The sequence below is a fragment of the Podarcis pityusensis genome (genome assembly GCF_964106645.2).
Source record: "Podarcis pityusensis genome assembly, chromosome: 9".
Lineage (NCBI taxonomy): Eukaryota > Metazoa > Chordata > Lepidosauria > Squamata > Lacertidae > Podarcis > Podarcis pityusensis.
Window position 1 is genome coordinate 64610838 of NC_138034.1, and position 19294 is coordinate 64630131.

The following is a 19294-nucleotide window of genomic DNA, read 5'->3' on the forward strand; positions in this document are numbered from 1 at the left end:
GAAGGAGCCTTTCAACATGGATGGAAAGAGGAAGGACCATTGTTAGCCATCATGACAGCTGAGAAGAGATGGTTGCCAAAATGATGATACTCCGGTTTTGTAAATGCACAATCTCATTCCAGACAGCTTGGAGGATTGCTTTGAACTAAAGCTGAGTTCCAACTGTTCCCAAATAAAGCTGATAATGGAAGATCTTCTTTGCTGGAAAAATCAGACTTCTCTCTGGAGTGTAAGGTTCAAGTGCATTCTAAGAACTAAATAATAGAAGATTATGGACCGCATGGAGATGAGCGGAAAATAATTTTAATAACAGAGAACAAGAGTAAAATCCCTTTAACTACATTTATGGGGAAATGAGAATGTGGGATTCTGAATCTAAAAACAATAAAATGGCTGGAAAAGCAAGGGCAACTGATGAAATTTATTTTAGGTATTAACCCACCATCACTATGCCTCAAGGCCATGAAGGTCATCAGAAATTCATCTGGTTAACAAAAGGGTGTTGCTGGGGAGACGTAGGACCTCAGCTGTCTTCCTCTTTGAAAATTTCTCTGCTTCTCCAAAGGAAGCAGGCATGAGGGATTTTTCAGCTTGCAAACAGCTTTCCTAGCTAATGCAGTCCTAGCAGAAACTCGTCTGCAGGTGGTTCCTGTCCCTAAGGTGGAGAGAGTGGTGAAAAGCAGAGAGCTGATTGCACAAGAAGGTGATTTCTTATGGCCAATATGTAGCATGTTAATGGTTTTGTCACTAGAAAAGGTACAAGGAAAAGTTATGTAAATTGACATTCCCTCCGCCACTTTTCCAACTTCACTACCATGCATTCTGAATCAAAATAGGATACTAGTTTTCCATAATTCCTAGTTTTCCATAGATAATTTCTGCTGATACCACAAAATGAGTTCCAGCAGTTCTCTTTCAGGTGTGTGAAAATCCCCATATAGTTTAGCAACATCAAAAAGATCAAAAGAAAAGCGTATGCTGCTTTGACAGGCTCTTTGGCAGGCATAGGCAAACTCGGCCCTCCAGATGTTTTGGTACTACAGTTCCCATCATCCCTGACCACTGGTCCTGTTAGCTAGCGATCATGGGAGTTGCAGTCACAAAACATCTGGAGGGCTGAGTTTGCCTATGCCTGCTCTTTGGGCTATATAATAGTGCAGCTGTGGAGGAATTCTAATGGGATTATAAATGTAAAAACCGCTCTATGTATTTCCCAAATAAAGTTTTTTCCTGCTATTTTTTATCTGACCATGAAACTTAGGCATGAGAAATTGAAGGAGCTTTGACAACGTAAACTGCTAATCAGGTGTAATATTTTAACTCTCAAACAGACTTTTAGTCAAATGGAGTGTTATGGTTCCTGAATTTTTTAATCCTGTCACAAAAAAGTGTGGTGCTATGAGACATTATTGTTATTTTAATGTTTAGACAGGTTTTTAATCTAGTTACAAGGTCCTCTTAGAACAGTGTATCATAAGAGGTGTGAGGCTTCCATTAGCACTAGAAAATTAGGTACACATTAAACATGAGGTTATAATCCAGTTTCCAGGACAAAAGCCCTCCAGTCTAAAAATAGTAGTGAACATCTTCTTCTGACTCTTAATGACGGAATAAAAAGTGTTTGGCCAGCTATTTGCGCAAGTACTAATCTGCAAACGGTATGTCATGTACTGACTTCGTGTTCTGACTTTGTGAATTTATTTATTTTTAGCTACAGCAGTCATCCTACGTATCAATAGCAAGCAATGCCAATCTTAGTGGGACATCTAGTATCCAGACCCAAGCCCGCCTGCCATTCAATGGGTGTGTATTGTGTAGATGTGTTTTAAGTAATCATTGCACAGCTTGGAAAGACAGAGGATTGGGAGAAATATTTGGAGTTGTTCAGTGTTGAGCTGCTGAAGTGGTAGGTCATCTGCCTTGCATGTACGAGGTCTCTGGTCTCAGAATATCCAAATAGGGTTGATATTTTGCTTGGTCCTAAAAAGATACTTCCCAACTGTGAATTTTTGCAGGTTTTTTTCCCTTATGTGTCAGCCCAGTTACATTTTGCTTTATATGAAACCAGAGTCTTAAAATAGATAAAGATCTTACAGATGTAAAAACAATTCTCTCTCCCCATAAAAACTAGCTAAAATTATTTAAATCCTACCCAGGTTCCAAAAGGAAAAGTAATCCCACAAGAGTAGGGCAGGCACATCAAACACCTCTACATATATTTTTATTCCTAATGAAGAGACTGAACAATCTTGGTCAACCGTATTGTTTCTGGTGGTTTGTTTATATGGGGGTAGTACAGTAGATCCCAAATATCTGGGCACACTTTGTTGTTACACCTGAAAAAAATAATGTTAGAGTGTGGAAGAGTAAGACTTCCGACTGCTTTTTGAAGAGCCCAATACCTTTCCCCCCCTATGCATGAGTCACTGATATGGGCATGCCTGCTTAACTGAAAGGACACAGCCCCAAAGAAGCAACTTTTAGGGAGACACAGCAGGAAACAGCATCATAAGGCCAGGTGAATTTGCTGAGTCTTTACTCAGTGACTGAATGATCCACTTACAGCTGATGCTCATGTAAAGCAGAATTACTAGTCCCTGACAGAAACAAAGCAGAAGAAAGCAACGCCAGAGCAGGTGATCATTCAGAGAAGCAGTTGATAACCTCTGTTATGCATTAATACAACGGACTTATAGGACAGTTAAACTGATTTGGTTTTTTATCCTGATGCAGTAGCATTTTCCTTGTGGCACCACAGTTTGGGAATTAATTTTCTGATAAGTCATTTGGTGGAACCACTTGATCTGGAGGCACCTAAGATGCTCCTGCTCTCTGACCTTGGCTCAGGGTGGGCTAGGTTGTGTAGTCTGAACTGTGGGGAACAGATGGGTCAGTGGTCCCATTATTGTTATTGCACATCTCAAATGACGCAATAGCTAATCAACATTTTGTCGTTTGGGCAAAAAATGACTGAAGTCATTAAAACTGTTTTACAGAATAATTTCCTCCGAATCGGCAAATCGCCCCAGAAAGCCATGCAACTGTACAAAATCACTGTGTCTTAAGCTGTAAGTATAGCTGTTTTACTTTTTACCATCTTGAAATGTCAAAAGTAAAACCCAGTTTTTCCATCAGCAATAAAGTGGATGCATCACAGCAGAGGTAGCTAAAATCTTATTGGGCTCCCAGCACAGCCACTGCTCAGGGTTGTGGTCTAGCAGCACGTTAAACCCATTACAGATAAAAAGATCAAGTAGAGGCCACATTTCCCAGAGATTTCATATTTAAGGTGGTTATCTTAATCTCACTGCGGTAGAGACTATCTTTTGCATTTTAGACTTGGATAAAACCTGCGCACTGCTGCTGAGATCCATGTGCATGATAGGATGAGGCCTCCTTGTGTAGTGATGTGTTCTTGAGATCAAGATATGTGAGTGGGCAAAGAGGCTAAACGACGTTGCCTGCAACACATCCTGGTTGGCTGAGTAGGAAGTTCAAGCAACTTTTCAGTACGCTGAATGCAAGCTCCTCCCGGTTCTAATTTAATGGCTACTAAGTTGAAGGGGGGGACGCGGGTGGCGCTGTGGGTTAAACCACAGAGCCTAGGGCTTGCCGATCAGAAGGTCGGCGGTTCGAATCCCCGTGATGGGGTGAGCTCCCGTTGCTCAGTCCCAGCTCCTGCCAACCTAGCAGTTTGAAAGCACATCAAAGTGCAAGTAGATAAATAGGTACCACTCCAGCGGGAAGGTAAACGGTGTTTCCGCACGCTGCTTTGGTTTGCCAGAAGCGGCTTAGTCATGCTGGCCACATGACCCGGAAGCTGTACGCTGGCTCCCTCGGCCAGTAAAGTGAGATGAGCGCCGCAACCCCAGAGTCGTCCGCAACTGATCAGGGGTCCCTTTACCTTTTCAGTTGAAGGGGGGGAAGGCCTGCCCTTTCCTTTTCCTTCAGGGCCAAGCCACACTAGCTTTCTTCTTTGTGGGTGGAGTGTTGGAAGCCCTTTCTCTCCAGAGTTGCAAAGCCCCTGTGGTTCTGGCCTTGGGATTTTTTTTCTCCGCGAAACTTGTGACAACAAAGTTTGAGAGTTGCTGTTAAACCCACTTGGAAGGCTGATCTGCCTGCCGTGAGTGTGGTTGGAGGAGCCATGCAACCCCTTGCAATCCACCCTTGTTGTGCAGTCCTTGTGGGCGTTTTGTGTTCAAGCTTCACACGAGATTTCCCTTTCAGGTACTGCGATTGCTTTGCCAATGGCGAGTTCTGCAACAACTGCAACTGCACAAACTGCTATAACAATCTGGACCATGAAAATGACAGACAGAAAGCAATCAAGGTAAAGCTCTTCTCTAAAACAAAACCAAACCTTGACAAAAAGATTTTTGTCTTTTGTGACCGGATGAAATGGTGTCTGCCAGTTCTTCCTGTGAAAGACTGGGTTTGCGTCTCCAGCACTTGCATGTGGTGATGGATTTTTTTGCATCTGCCTTGCTAGGCCTGCCTTGACAGAAACCCAGAAGCCTTCAAGCCTAAAATAGGGAAGGGGAAGGAAGGCGAGTCGGACAGGCGGCACAGCAAAGGTTGCAACTGCAAGCGGTCTGGATGTCTCAAAAACTATTGTGAATGCTACGAGGTAGGACCCAAAGTCTGCTGTATTTCTCTCTCAGTACTTTTTTGTCACTTCCCTCCCTGGTTCATTCTCACAGCATCTCCATGGTGATTCCATTGTTTTTTTTTTAATACACACTTATATTAGGCTCATAAATGTTATGTGAAATACTAATACAATGGTACCTCTGGATGCGAACGGGATCCGTTCCGGAGCCCCGTTTGCATCCTGAAGCGAACACAACTCGCATCTGCTCGTGGACGGGTCGCGATTCGCTGCTTCTGCACATGCGTGTGACGTCATTTTTAACATCTGCGCATGCGCAAGCGGCGAAACGCGGAAGTAACGCACTCCGTTACTTCCGGGTTGCCACGGAGCGCAACCCTAAAATATTCATCCCGAAGCTACAGTGGTGCCTCGCAAGACGAAATTAATTCGTTCCGCGAGTCTTTTCGTCTTGCGAAGCACGGTCCGTCGCAACTGCGCCTCTTCAAGCGGCTTTAAGAAAAAAGCGAACAAACTTGCATGACGTTTTCGTCTTGCGAAGCAAGCCCATAGGGAAAATCGTCTAGCGAAGCAACGCAGAAACCGAAAAACCCTTTCGTCTAGCGAGTTTTTCGTCTTGCGAGGCATTCGTCTTGCGGGGCACCACTGTACTTCAATCCAAGGTATGACTGTACCTCAGGTTATAGATGCTTCAGGTTACAGACTCCACTAACCCAGAAATACAACCTCGGGTTAAGAACTTTGCTTCAGGATGAGAACAGAAATCATGCAGCGGGAGGTCCCATTAGCTAAAGTGGTGCTTCAGGTTAAGAACGGACCTCCAGAATGAATTAAGTTCTTAACCCAAGGTACCACTGTATCCCTATTTTAAATCCAAAGCTATCTTCAGCCACAGGAAACCTCTTAAAAATTCCTTCAGTGCTTCTGGAAAAGACCCAGGCTCTGACTTTGGGCAACCTCCACAGGGAAAGCAGTTCAGAGCCAGGAAGTAGCTTAACAAAGGCATTCTGCCATGTTTCTGCTTACTGTGTAACATATAACTTCAAGAGCCCCTTGCGGACATGACTTCTACCTATATGAAAATGGGAGAATGAAAATCTCCAGTAGTTGAAGGATTTTATCCCCTAATTTTGCAGCATAATGAAAGATCAGTGATGCACTATTGCAGATTAGGCAGTCATATTTATCCGGCTGATGTTGCACTGAAAGGTGTGTGCTAAACAGTAATCATTTTGAATACACGAATAAATCTGTGATTTTACAACACATAGCAAAACAATACCTCAAAGACCGCCTCTCCCCATATGAACTGATCTGGACCCTGTGAAAATCATCTGAGGCCCTTCTTCCTGAGAATGAGAATGGGCCTTTTATGCAGTGGCTCCCGATTTGTGGAATGCTCTCCCCAGGGAGGCTCGCCTGGCGCCTTTGTTACATATCTTTAGTGCCTGGCAAAAATTGTTCCTCTATAACCAGGCTTTTAACATTCTATGGCCTTTCTGCAGGGCCTGCAAGACAACAGCTGTTCTGCCTGGCCTTTGGTTTGGACTTAGTTTGACCCTTATGTTTTCCTCCCCTTATGGTTTTGATCTATGGGCTACTATTAAAATGAGGCTGCATTTTAAATTGTATTTTTAACCTGTATTTTAAATTGGTCCCGTCCCCCCCCAATTATGTTTTTATTGTAATTTTACTGGTGTTAGCCTCCCTGAGCCCGGCTTTGGCCGGGGAGGGCAGGGTATAAATAAAATTTTATTATTATTATTATTAAACGTGTTTCTAGAAAGGGTTTGTTGTGCTTTTCTTTTATTATGTATTTTGTGTTCTCATTTCGTATTTTTATGTTGCAAACTGCGCTGTGAACTTTGGATGAAGGGTGCTATACAAATTAAATAAATGAATGAATAGGCTTTTGTTTTTCTCCTGTTCAGGCAAAGATCATGTGTTCTTCAATTTGCAAATGTATCGGCTGCAAGAACTTTGAAGAAAGCCCAGAGCGGAAGACGTTGATGCACTTGGCTGATGCTGCTGAAGTGCGAGTCCAGCAACAAACTGCCGCAAAGACAAAGTTGTCCTCGCAGATTTCAGACCTGCTGACAAGGCCAGCCCCGGTGTTGACCAGCGGAGGGGGAAGGTGTGCTTACTTCCATTTTGTTGATGTCATGCAGTCTCTTCTGTGCTGTTAAAAAAATTAGTGCTGTAGGTTGAGAGAAATAGAGGGAGGGCATGGAAATAACCTTTGGGGAGCAGAGTGCCTCCTCCTGCCTCACTTGCCTGGGCTCCTATTTTATTCTGCTGCTCCTGCAATTGCTAGACATGGAACAAGTACAGTGGTACCTCTGGATCCAGAAGCAAACGTATCTAGCGACGGCACGTCTGCGCACTCGCACATTGCTTTTCGCCGCTTCTGGGCATGCACGTGATGTCATTTTGAGCGTCTGCGCATGCGCAAGCGGCGAAACCCAGAAGTAACGCACTCCATTACTTCCGGGTTGCCGCGGAGCGCAACTCGAACGTGCTCAACCTGAAGCGCATTCAGCCCGAGGTATGACTGTACATAGTACTACACATTAATGGGTGTCTGTACATGCTGTTTCCCTGCCTTTTCCCTTTAGCTTTTAAGGGCTTTAAACCTGGAGGGAGGGATCTGTGGAAATGATGAACGAAAGTCATTGTCAGCCTGGATTTATAAAGACTGTGGAGAAAAAGAAAAGCACATTGCTATTCACGCGTAAGTGTGTGTTTGAGGAACTGCATCTGATCTTCCTTGCTTTTACAGATAGATACCTTGATACTTAATTTAGGGGAAAAAGGAGTCTGATTGTCAAGTTATAATGCGCTATGGCTTGTTCTTGTTTTCTTCTAGGTTGCCATTTACGTTTGTAACGAAGGAAGTTGCCGAAGCGACGTGTGACTGCTTACTTGCGCAGGCGGAGCAGGCCGAGAAGGCAGGGAAGTCGAAGGCAGTAGCAGAACGGATGATTCTGGAGGAGTTTGGACGTTGTCTGATGAGAATCATTAATTCGGCAGGAAAGTCCAAAAGCGACCCTTGTGCCATGAACTGCTGACTCTTGAAATGAGCTGTGGTCTGAACGGGACACTAAAAGGCACAGGGACACTTTTTAGTTCACATCAGATGTAGTTTTAGTCCATTCTTAATTTGGTGCTGCTTAGTTTTCATTGGTGTATGTTAATATTGAAGCTTTGTAATGACGTGTACCTTTTTAGCTTAACACTTTTACTTCATGCATATGGCATGTATCTTTGTCCTCTCAACTTCATGGGACTGCACAGAGTTGTCTGTGCCCCCCGCCCCCTTTTCTCTCTTAAAAAACGTTTCTTCTGGCAATTCTTTTTAAATTATTATTATTTGCAATGTATAGTGTTATATTTTGTATGCAGGTGGGTGGGAAGACATCCGACAGACAGGCTTTCATGAACATCTCTTTGCAAACCCAGTTGAAATGACATTTGGCCAGCATCACAACACAGATTTTGTTGCAAAAGCGAATAGCAGTACATCCTTGGATAAGGCAATGTTGAAAGGAAGTCAGTTAAAATAAATATTTGCTGGAAAGCAGTAGTTGCCTTGTTAGCCACAGTCCTGACTTCAGTGGGGAAGTTTATTGTGCAGATCTTACTAGTAGTATATATTAAGAATAACGCATTCTTAGAGCTAGACCCAGAAATATCTAACTATGATATACAAAAAATCAAGGTGAAAATTTATATCATAGCCTCAAACAGCATAAAACAACATTTATAGTAAGTTTTTTTAAAATAATGTATCACTGTAATACATATTCCAAATTTTAATAAACTGTTTTCATTCGATTTCAAAGAGATTATCAATATGTTGTTTGACAAATTTTAATGTAGCTAGGGATTTTTAAAAACATTTCTGCTAGGTCCCAGATGTTAGCCAACCCCCTCTGAAGGATTGAAGGCAAATATCTCTCTCTGTCTTGAATCTAGCTATCCTTATAAGGCAGTAATCAAGTTTTCATGTAACTTCCTGATCTTTTTAAGAGTGTGCTCTTTGAGATATGTGACTATAATTGCCAAAGGATCTTCGGGTAGCATTAATACCACTTATATTCATTGATACCTTACAACTCACCCAAATCGTTTAAGCTTTGTTCCCTTCCAGTGCATCAAGTTTGGGGGAGGGATCATTTATTGGGTTAATGATGGAAGATGTAAGCAATGCTCGATGATGCTACGTACCCTAAAGAGCACTTTGCAATGTGCCACACCTTTTAAATTGATATATGGGTGCAAGGGGAGCGTAACTCTTAGTCTATATAAAAGGTTACATGGTTTTGCTCACTGAATAGCCCCAAACCATTTCCCCAATATCCAGATACCAGCCAGGATCCCCAAAGCACATGAGTACTTGTGTGCTTCTTGAGTTTCTCAAACAGCAGTTTCCCCTTCCCTCAGACTCCATAGCAAATTGTTTTGAAGGGGGATTTTGAAAATGAATTTGCAGTTGGCCTGGAGGGGGTTGGGAATAAAATAATAATAATAATCCCCTTGAGGGCAGCTAAAATGGCTCTTTGGCTCCCAGCTAGTCAATGGGAAGAATACTTAATGGTTCAAGGGTGTCTTCAAATGACCTACTTGGGTTTTATTTTAAATGTGATCAGTGAGGTGTTGAAGGTTAAACTTCTAAAGATGTGGTGTTTTATTGTGTTTTAACAATGTGGTAGTCACCTGCAGATTTGAGGAGGCTGCACTCTATGGCCACAATCCAACACTGCTTCACTCAATCCCATTGAGTTCGACAGATTTAAGTGCACCTGTGTCTGTTAGATTGTGGCTGCAGTGCATCAGACAACGGAGCTTTCCATTCAGAAATTTATCCGAAGTAAACTGCATCTGCCTTGCCACTCACTGTGTCATTTTGTTTCTGTTTTTGTATACACCTCAAGTTTTAGCTTACTTATTAAAAAGTATGTTTTAGCAGTGCAGTGGCTGACACGTCCTAGTAAGACAAAGCTAAACCTCATAATTCCTTGGTGGAACAGGACCCCCACTCCACCCCACCCCCATGAAATAGCATTATTTTGGGTGGAGATGCTTCAAAGCGAAAGCCTTTGTAACAAATATTATTAAATTGCTAAACACACTTGCATGGTTTTCTAATGCAGCAAATGATTCAATCATTCTAAGTTTCATGAATGGATATAAATCTCATGCTTGAATTAGCGAGCACTTGCTATTATCTTAGTCTGCTCTGTAATACTTCAGTTCTTTACCCCCAAAGGGACAGCATAGAACTGTACATATATATTTTGTTTTGTAACTGTGTATGTCTGCACATAGCAGGCTGGCATATATGTACACTTTACCCTGAAAGGGAAGCTGTTTTTCCTTTTACCAGAATTCTTTTATGAGTAGAACTCTTGACTTGGAGTCAAAAGTCAGTGTGTTACCTTTTCAGAGTAGATGGTGAAGCTCACCTTTTTACTAATTCCATAAGTGTCCATACGATAAGAGATGTATAAATGTAAATTAGTGTAAGTGGATAAAATAATACTTGATCAAGTTATTTTTTTGAACATGCATACTTTGATCTAGAACTAAATATGTGTTTAATTTTGTACATACTCTGTGTCTTATTCTAACTTGCACCTTTTGTGATGTGTATTTATAAGTGTGCAGAAAACCTTTTGTGAAGTTTGGATTCCGGTTGTAGATTATGTATGATGGAATTGCGTGTAAAAGATATGAAGAAGGTGCAATCAAAGATGTACTTTTCTGTCCCCCCACTCCCCCCCCCCCTTTAGAACAAGCTCTTTCCTGTATTTAGCTTGGTTCTTCCCGTCTTCTTACTCCTGCTTTTGTGTTTTTGAACATGGTTCCCTGCATGAAACTGCTGAACAAGTTAGTTAAAATTAACATCAAGATACTGGGAGGAATCTATGAAACACTCGTGCAGTACAACGTCTCCAAATTAGTGTTTCTCCTGCATTTCTGGCATGATTGGAAAGTGCCCAGCTGGAATGCTTTTGTATCATACCCATTGTCAGCAGATTTTGAGAGGGGAGGGTGTCGGGGATTAATTTTCTAGTTCTGGTTTACATCTAAAATAGATTGAAATTTATATTTACTAGACCTATTCAAAGAATACACTTTTCTATATTGTAAAAACAAATGTCAGATAAATCACAAAGGAAAAAAAATAAAAAGTTTATACTATTCTGTACAAGTGAATGCTTCCACTTTTTTCTTTGATAAGAACCTTTACATTCCTCATTACTACCAGGTTTTGTTAGCATTATGAGGGCCAAAATGAGGCAATTTCCTTGAGAGGAATTTGTCCGAGCTTAAAATGCTTTATCATCTTAAATCCTCAATATGTTCAACGCAGAATTTCTTCTCTTTCCTCCCCAGCTGTCCTCTTCCCATACACTTTCCCATTTTCCCTGTTGAACAGGACGTAGCCTTGGTTTTATTTGATTCATCATTTGTTCCCCATAATTCACTGGCAAGTCATGTGCCTTCTTGTTTTACAACGTTGCAAAACCATGGCATTTCACTTAGCCCTCCCATCAGATGTCAAATAGATAAACAATTACATGACTTTCCATAGACATCTGAAGGCAGACCTGGATCAAGAAGCTTTTAATGTCTGTTGTTTCGTTGTGTGTTTTATATATTCTGTTGGAAGCCACCCAGAGCGGCTGGGACCACCTACTCAGATGGGCAGGATACAAGTAATAAATTATTTTTTATTATTTTTATTTTTATTATTATTATTATCATCCCACTCTGGATGGTTTGTGAGAGCCACACTCACCATCAACATTGGGCAAAACTGGTGTGCTTTGGCACAGGCCTCAACTCTGCTGAAGGTGAATGAAGATGCTGCTGCTGTTTTCTTCTGTCAATGAAAACTGATGTTACTACTGTCCAGGGCTGAGGATATAAAACAGGAATGGACAACAACATTAAAACTAGGCTGTTTTGTGTAGTCCTCAGAGGTAAGCATGCTGTGATAGCTTCATAACTTCATGCACTTTAATGATCAGCCATGTCGCAGGGTAACGGGAGAAAGAAGGCTGTATGTTGTTAGGAAAGGGCACGCATTTAGTCTAATTGCATTTCCCCTCTGAATTTTAGCCAAGATTTTGGCCTCCCATCAATGTCCTCTCCAGTTTCTTAAGTCCACAACTCGACTGCACAGCCAAAGTCTTACGTGCAGTGGCTCCCAGTGCTTTGTAAACATTGGCTGGATTCTCCACAAATGGAATCTTTGTAGAGAAAAGTCATTCTACTAACTTATCACTGATTTTCGTTGCACCAACTTGTGGAAGCAAGCCCTAATAAGCAGGAAGAGCTCCTATCCCAAATACTACACTACAAAAAGGGACGCGGGTGGCGCTGTGGGTTAAACCACAGAGCCTAGGACTTGCCGATCAGAAGGTCAGCGGTTCGAATCCCCGCAACAGGGTGAGCTCCCGTTGCTTAGTCCCTGCGCCTGCCAACCTAGCAGTTCAAAAGCACGTCAAAGTGCAAGTAGATAAATAGGTACCACTGCGACGGGAAGGTAAACGGCGTTTCCATGCGCTGCTCTGGTTCACTAGAAGCGGCTTAGTCATGCTGGCCACATGACCTGGAAGCTGTACGCCGGCTCCCTCGGCCAGTAAAGTGAGATGAGTGCCGCAACTCCAGAGTCGGCCACGACTGGACCTAATGGTCAGGGGTCCCTGAACATTACCTTTTACAAGTTACCTTTACCTTTTACAAGTTACAGGGAACCAGGCAGAGGGCCTTCTCAGTAGTGGCACCTGCCCTGTGGAATGCCCTCCCACCAGATGTCAAAGAGAAAAATAACTACCAAACTTTTAGAAGACATCTGAAGGCAGCCCTGTTTAGGGAAGCTTTTAATGTTTAATAGGTTATTGTATTTTAGTGTTCTGTTGGAAGCTGCCCAGAGTGGCTGAGGAAACCCAGCCAGATGGGCGGGGTATAAATTATTATTATTATTATTATTATGACACGGATATGAAAGGAGTCCTGTGCAACAAAGCATCTCATTTGATTCCTCACAACAGCCTGTGAGGTAGGACAGGCCGAGAGAGGCATTGGCTGGCGCCCCCTCCAGGTCGCACACACGGGGAGCTTTCATGGGAATTCAAGCCCTGGTCTCCCAGGGTCAGAGTCCGTAGCCACTAGGCCATACTGCTTCCTTCCTGGACGTCACAGGCTTCTTATAATAATATTTTTCCCCACTCCCTCACGCTGGGCTCAGAGCGGCGTCGCTCTAGGGCTCGGCATCTTTGTAGTGACAGCCCGATCGAATGGAAAGCACGAGCGGGTTTCGCAAACCGCCCGCGTCAAGGAGGAACGTACACGCAGGTCTACCTGTTTCGTAGCTCTACGTGCTCGCCACCATTCGTTGAAAGGCCGTTCAAACCGCCGCCCTGACGGATTCCGTTTTCCTTATTGGCTCCCCTTCCTTGCCTGAAGCCCTTTCTGATTGGCTCGCGGTCCCTCTCCGTGTGTGTATATAACCGTTCTTCTCATTGGTGAGTTCTCCTTTAAGGCTCCGTTCTTCCGATTGGTTGCTTTTCCTTTCTATCATTCCCAAAAACGTAATTCACCCGCGTACCGGAAGCGGAAGAGGATGTCCGGACCCAATCAAAAGCAGCGTACGGCTAAGAGCCAATGAGAGCACGGCCGCGCTAGGCGCGAGGTTGGCTATACCCGCGTGCTTTGGCAATTCAATTCCTTTCGGGTTTCGTCCTTGGTGGAGAGCGTGTCTCTGCGTAGAATATGAGGGGTTTGCAGTAGCTTTGTACTTAGGTTCATTTAACGGTGTGGGCGGACGATTATTATGACTACTGTTGTTATTTTCCTCTCCCCCCTTTAAATGTATTTAATTTAAAATTAAATGTATTAATTTAATTACATTTAAATGTATTTAATTGCTACTAATTTGGAGTCTAGTGAGAGGCACTTGAAAAATTGCCGGGGGGGGGTACCCAAAACAATTTTTTCCAATTTATTGGGGGAAGCTGGGGACCCCCACTCCGTTTTCTGTATTCTTTTCCAGACCTTTAGGCTTGAATGGAACTTTTCACTGTGATGAGGTGGGTCCATTTCTTCTGGTTAAGGGAGAGTCTCTTTAGTACGTACTGTGGTTGTTTTCTTGTCATAACTCGTAACTCCCCTCCACCCCAATCCTTCAAATTTAGCATTTGTTGCAACAGGAGACACAAGTTAGGAATAATCATCATCATAATTTGGCATTTATTTATAAATTATTATTTATACCCCGCCCAAATGGCTGGAAGAAATTACGGTACTTGGCACAAATTGCCGGGCAATGTTCATAGCCATGAAGCCATAACTTCCTAAGACAGAACTCAATACTGGAATATTAGTTCTCCTGGTTATTCAGTACAGTGGAGGCAGCAGCGAGACCTCTTCAATGTTGCTTGAAGGTGCACCCCCACTTCTGATAAGACTTGCAGGTAGTCTTAATATGTGTTTTACATGCCCTTTTTTGTGTTGCAGAGGGAAAGGAGAATTGCTTTTTCCATAGATAGGGACTTCATGACAGCAAGGAGTCCCAAACTTCTTGAGGTATGACTGTTGCTCTGAACATCATTTGGCATAGGTTTTGTACTTTTATATTTTGAGGACTTGTTTTTGCCAGTGTCATAAAAAATGATCATTTTCCTTGTTGAGTTTTGGAAGTTTTAGTACAAAGTATCCTTAAAATGTGTGGAATCTACTTTTTAAAAAAGCTCCCAAATTGAACATGATTTCATGTAGATTCAACATCAGTATTGTAGGTTTATTTTTCATTTCTGGTAGTACTTGCCTGGTGTCCAGTGATTAAACCTTTTTTTGCTGTTCACATCATGATTTGCTGTGATTACTATTCTTGAAGATGAGGACACAGGATTTAAAGTAACATTTCAGATTCTTGAACATTGTATTTTCTATATCTCTAGCTATCTTTTGATATTTACTTAATTAGAATTCATTTTCCTGCTTTCAGGCATAAAGAATCTTCCAGGATAATCAGGTAACATTTAAAGCATTTGTGAAAATGGCAAAATTAAGAGCTAATACTCATGAACCTCTTGTCCATTCAAGTAGATCTGAGTTGTAGGGAGGCATCGTTTGTCATTCTACAATCCTGTGGTCTTGGGTAGCTGCAAAAAGTACTGCTGTGATCATACTGTATTTGTTTTCCTATTAAAACATGATGGTTTGCTCAGATGGGTAGAAAATATTGTGCAAATCAGCTCCAGTAAATATTCTAGATTTTGTGCATAGTTGACACACACAGAAAGCTTTTTAGATATGTGCATGTTATATAACGTTTGTACCCTGCTCCCTTAAGTATTTGGAACAGTGTATGTATAGTTCCCATATAGTTTTCCCATATAAGCAGCTTTAACTTCAGTAGTAGAATTGCATAATGTGCTTTTATTCTCCCACCTCCCAGTATTTTTTAAAAGATAGATAGGGGTGTACCACAGTGAGCATGCTAGAGAGGGAAGTTCATTTTTAACGGTTGTGTCCAAAATTAAGTCCTGAGCTCTTGAAATAGAGGTTACTAATTAAAAGCTATTTCCTGTGTGTTTTAAGTGTCTTGAGAAAAAATATGAATTCCTGCTTGATTTTTGGGTGGTTTGGATATTTGCTGTCTTGATTTCTCTGATATTATTCACTTGTGTGGAGGATAGAGTGGATAAATGTCCAAGGAAAAAAGGGAAAATATCCAGAGATGGAAAGAAGTCACAGTTCGACTAAGGAAGAGTGGCAGATAAAATTGATGAATTCTGCTGAAATGGCAAAACTTGCAGGAAGAATTAGAAACCAGGAAGAGGCTGGCTTTAATAAATAATGGGGAAAGCTTATAACTTACTTGAAAAATTATTGTAAACAATTACATTCATTGGTAGGTTTGACAGAAAACCTGTAGTAAAAATTTGAACTATGGATTGGCAAAGGATTTATAATGATGAGTTACCGAAGAGATGCAGAGGGAAAATCATTAGATGAGGATCCACAAAGAGGGGCGGGGAGGGAACTCAAAGGGGATTTTATGTTTTTATTGTGTTTATTTTTCTTTTGCTTATTGTATGTAAACTTGAAAATGCAAAAATAACTTATAAAAATAAAAGAAGAGCCTCTCAGGCACATGTCTAGAAAGCGTGGGATGAACAGAATAAAATCTGGACCAAATGGAAAAGGGGAAATCATTATAAAAGTATAACTTTTGACCAATCTCTGTAAGACACATTTTGTATACTGATTTTCCTTTTGTATTGATATAAATAAATACTTTGACCTTCAATGAAGTCTTGTGGATTGATTTCTAGTTTGTGCCTAGGAAGCAGAACTAGCATTCTAAACTTTATTAAATAAATTTTACTAATATCCCAGCTGTGGAACTGGCAAATAGGTTAGATCATGTATTCAAAGTACTTGCAAGAATCTGAAATATGTATGGTTGGGTGGTATCAAACAAAATGTCATTAAAGTGTGGTATGATGGTACACAAGGACATGGGAACGGAAAAACAAGTACAGAATTAGTCAGGATGCAGTGCTTTGCCCAGCTGTGGATTCTGAATATTTTTTGTACTTTCTATAAATGTTTATTTCTTTGTCTATTATTTAGCAGATTTAAAGACTGCCTGTTCAGAGAGCTTTCCACATGATACGCAAATAGTATTGTAGATAAAAGGTAGCTAAAATCCGCAATCTATATTGAAAAACAAATATACCGTATTTTTCGCTCTATAACACGCAGATTTTTTCTCCTGAAAAGGAAGGGGAAATGTCTGTGCGTGTTATGGAGCGAATGTGTGGTCCCTGGAGCCGAAAAATCAGACAAAAATCAAATCGGGCTTCACGATTGCTGAAACGGAACAAAGAGCAGGGAAAGCCCCTCCCCTCCAGGCAAGCAGAGGGGAAAAGAGGAAGCAGCTGCTTTCCTGCATTCTGCCTCAGGGTCTTACTGCCCACCCGCTCTGTTTCGTTGCTGTGTTTGCTGAAATGGAACAAAGAGCAGGGAAAGCCCCTCCCCTCCAGGCAAGCAGAGGGGAAAAGAGGAAGTGGTTGCTTTCCTGCATTCTGCCTCAGGGTCTTACTGCCCACCCGCTCTGTTTCGTTGCTGTGTTTGCTGAAACGGAACAAAGAGCAGGGAAAGCCCCTCCCCTCCAGGCAAGCAGAGGGGAAAGCAGAGTGTCTGCTTTCCTCTCTGTGCTTCGGAGGGAACAATGTTTGTGAAGGGAAGAGAGATTACAGGTTCAGCTTAAAATTCTGATTTGACTTCCTGCTTTTTGTTTTTGGGGACACACAGCATTCAAATATGCTTTCTTCAATTTAAAAGGATGAAATCCTTAAACAGTGTTTTGCCTGTAAATTCATGCGATCTGGAAGATTACAGTGTCTGTACCTCTTAAGGGATGGCAAAGCTTAGGTTTCGCTGCTAAATAGTTCTTAATGCAGTTAAAATGCTTTCTTCTGTCAAGGCAATTAAAAAAAATAAATATCAGGCAGCCGGAAAACATGCAGATGGGAGAGAGAGAGAGAGAGCGAGAGCGCGCTGGCTGGCTTGTGTGGGTGGGTGGGGGGGAACTTTTGCCTTCCTTTCCTCACGTTATAGCCCTCTCCTGCATTCTTAGCCTTCTGTGTTTTTCCTTCCCTCCCCACTTAAAATGTGGTTACAAAGCATGGATCCACATGGATCCTCAGGATCTTTGCATTGGGTCACCCCAAATTCACCATCAGAGCACACAGCATGTCCATGACTACAGCCTGCCCCCCCAAAATCACGCACCCACTGTTGCCTGGGGCTGCAATGGTGCAAAAACGTGGTTACAAAGCATGGATCCACATGGATCCTCAGGATCTTTGCATTGGGTCAGCCAAAATTCACCATCAGAGCACATAGCATGTCCATGGCTACAGCCTGCCCCCCCAAAATCACGCACCCACTGTTGCCTGGGGCTGCAATGGTGCAAAAACGTGGTTACAAAGCATGGATCCACAGGGATTCTCAGGATTTTTGCATTGGGTCACCCCAAATTCACCATCAGATCACATGTCTGTGGCCACAGCATGAAGCACAAAAATGATACGTCCACTGTTTCATTCAGAATATTTTTTCCCTTGTTTTCCTCCTCTAAAAACGATGTGCCTGTTATGGTCAGGTGCGTGTTATAGAGCGAAAAATACGGTACATGATCATAGTTACAATCATACAAATATTTGTATAACTAAATTATAGGACTGAGTAGGCTTGCTTAAACAATGTTTCAGCAGGGAACTGAACACGTGTGTTGGCCTAATCTTTGTAATTCAAGGTATTTGAAACTCCCATCTGTGTAAGTAAAGAAATGACTGCTTATCTACTGAAAATGGATTCTGAGTAAATTTAGTGATTGGATAAGAGTCTCACAGATTGGTAAGCTTTGTGTCTTGTTTGTGGGGTTCCTCTTGGTTACTGTGGGAAATGGGATGCTATACTCATGATCAGGTTCAAAATTGATGCCAAAGCTCCTAGTAAATGAGAACACCTTGTGGTGGCTTTTATATGAATCCTGGAGTAGCTATTTCAGAAGTCTAGCATGGGATCCTCTGAACTACCAACATTTCATGTAAATGGAAAAATGCAAGTGTCACATGTCTGTTCCTGCTAAAGATTATATATGCAGCCTTGGGAAAAGGGTAAGAGTGAGACTCCTACGCTAGTCATGTTTTAACAGAAGTTCAGTGCAACTTAAGTTTACATTCATAGGATTTCAGCCACAAGTGTGTCGAAATTGTATCAACAAAATAAAATTCCTTCCAGTAGCACCTTAGAGACCCACTAAGTTTGTTATTGGTATGAGCTTTCGTGTGCATGCACACTTCTTCAGATACACACACGAGGCTTCTTCAGATACACACACGAGGCATGCACACGAAAGCTCATACCAATAACAAACTTAGTGGGTTTCTAAGGTGCTACTGGAAGGAATTTTTTTGTTTTGTTTTGACTACAGCAAACCAACACGGCTACCTACCTATATCTGGAAGTGTATCAGTGGCAAACTACTTAAAACAAAAAACAACACTAGTCTGCTGTTAATTAGGCCTGCACACCTGAACACAAACTTTATATATCTGTCAGAAGAGCAGTGTCTCCTCCCCTCCAACCCCACATAAAATGCTGCCTCCTGGAAGATAACTTAAATGTGCAAATTATGTGCACTGAGTTCAGACTCCATTGCACACCCTCTGCAGTGTTGGACTGAAGTTCAAACTCCTGGCCAAACCAGTCAGCCTAGTATATCAGATACTGTGATTCTAAATAAACATTAAAGTCCAGGGTCTTTAGCTGTGCCTGGCTGCCTTAACAGTCTGCTTATGCGGTTCCCTGAGGCACAGACATTCGAAAGCAGTGTTGGGCTAGGCCTTTGCCCCATTCAGCAGCGCTCTTCTACACTAGCTGCAGTGGGGAAGTAAATGCACTCTGCACATGTGCAGAGGTTTTGATATACAGTGGTACCTCGGGTTACATACGCTTCAGGTTACATACGCTTCAGGTTACAGACTCCGCTAACCCAGAAATAGTACCTCGGGTTAAGAACTTTGCTTCAGGATGAGAACAGAAATCATGCTCCAGCAGGGCGGCAGCAGCGGGAGGCCCCATTAGCTAAAGTGG

At 42.1% G+C, this 19294-nt stretch overlaps 2 protein-coding genes across 6 annotated transcripts in view; both read left to right on the plus strand.

Moving 5' to 3' along the window:
* The window catches only part of LIN54 (lin-54 DREAM MuvB core complex component), a 29941-nt gene extending 19118 nt beyond the window's left edge, over positions 1-10823 (plus strand). For all 5 annotated transcript variants that reach the window (XM_081020784.1, XM_081020781.1, XM_081020783.1 and 2 more), the window contains 6 exons: positions 1712-1803; positions 2997-3068; positions 4228-4330; positions 4490-4627; positions 6541-6743; positions 7476-10823. In XM_081020784.1, coding sequence (XP_080876910.1) covers positions 1712-1803; positions 2997-3068; positions 4228-4330; positions 4490-4627; positions 6541-6743; positions 7476-7677 — 810 coding nt within the window. In that variant the 3' untranslated portion in view covers positions 7678-10823. The remainder of the gene's footprint in view (positions 1-1711; positions 1804-2996; positions 3069-4227; positions 4331-4489; positions 4628-6540; positions 6744-7475) is intronic.
* Positions 10824-13356: 2533 nt separating this feature from the next.
* The window catches only part of SEC31A (SEC31 homolog A, COPII coat complex component), a 59098-nt gene continuing 53160 nt past the window's right edge, over positions 13357-19294 (plus strand). Inside the window, exons 1-3 of the mRNA XM_081020685.1 lie at positions 13357-13710; positions 14138-14206; positions 14628-14654. The gene's annotated coding sequence lies outside the window, so the exon portion shown is untranslated. The remainder of the gene's footprint in view (positions 13711-14137; positions 14207-14627; positions 14655-19294) is intronic.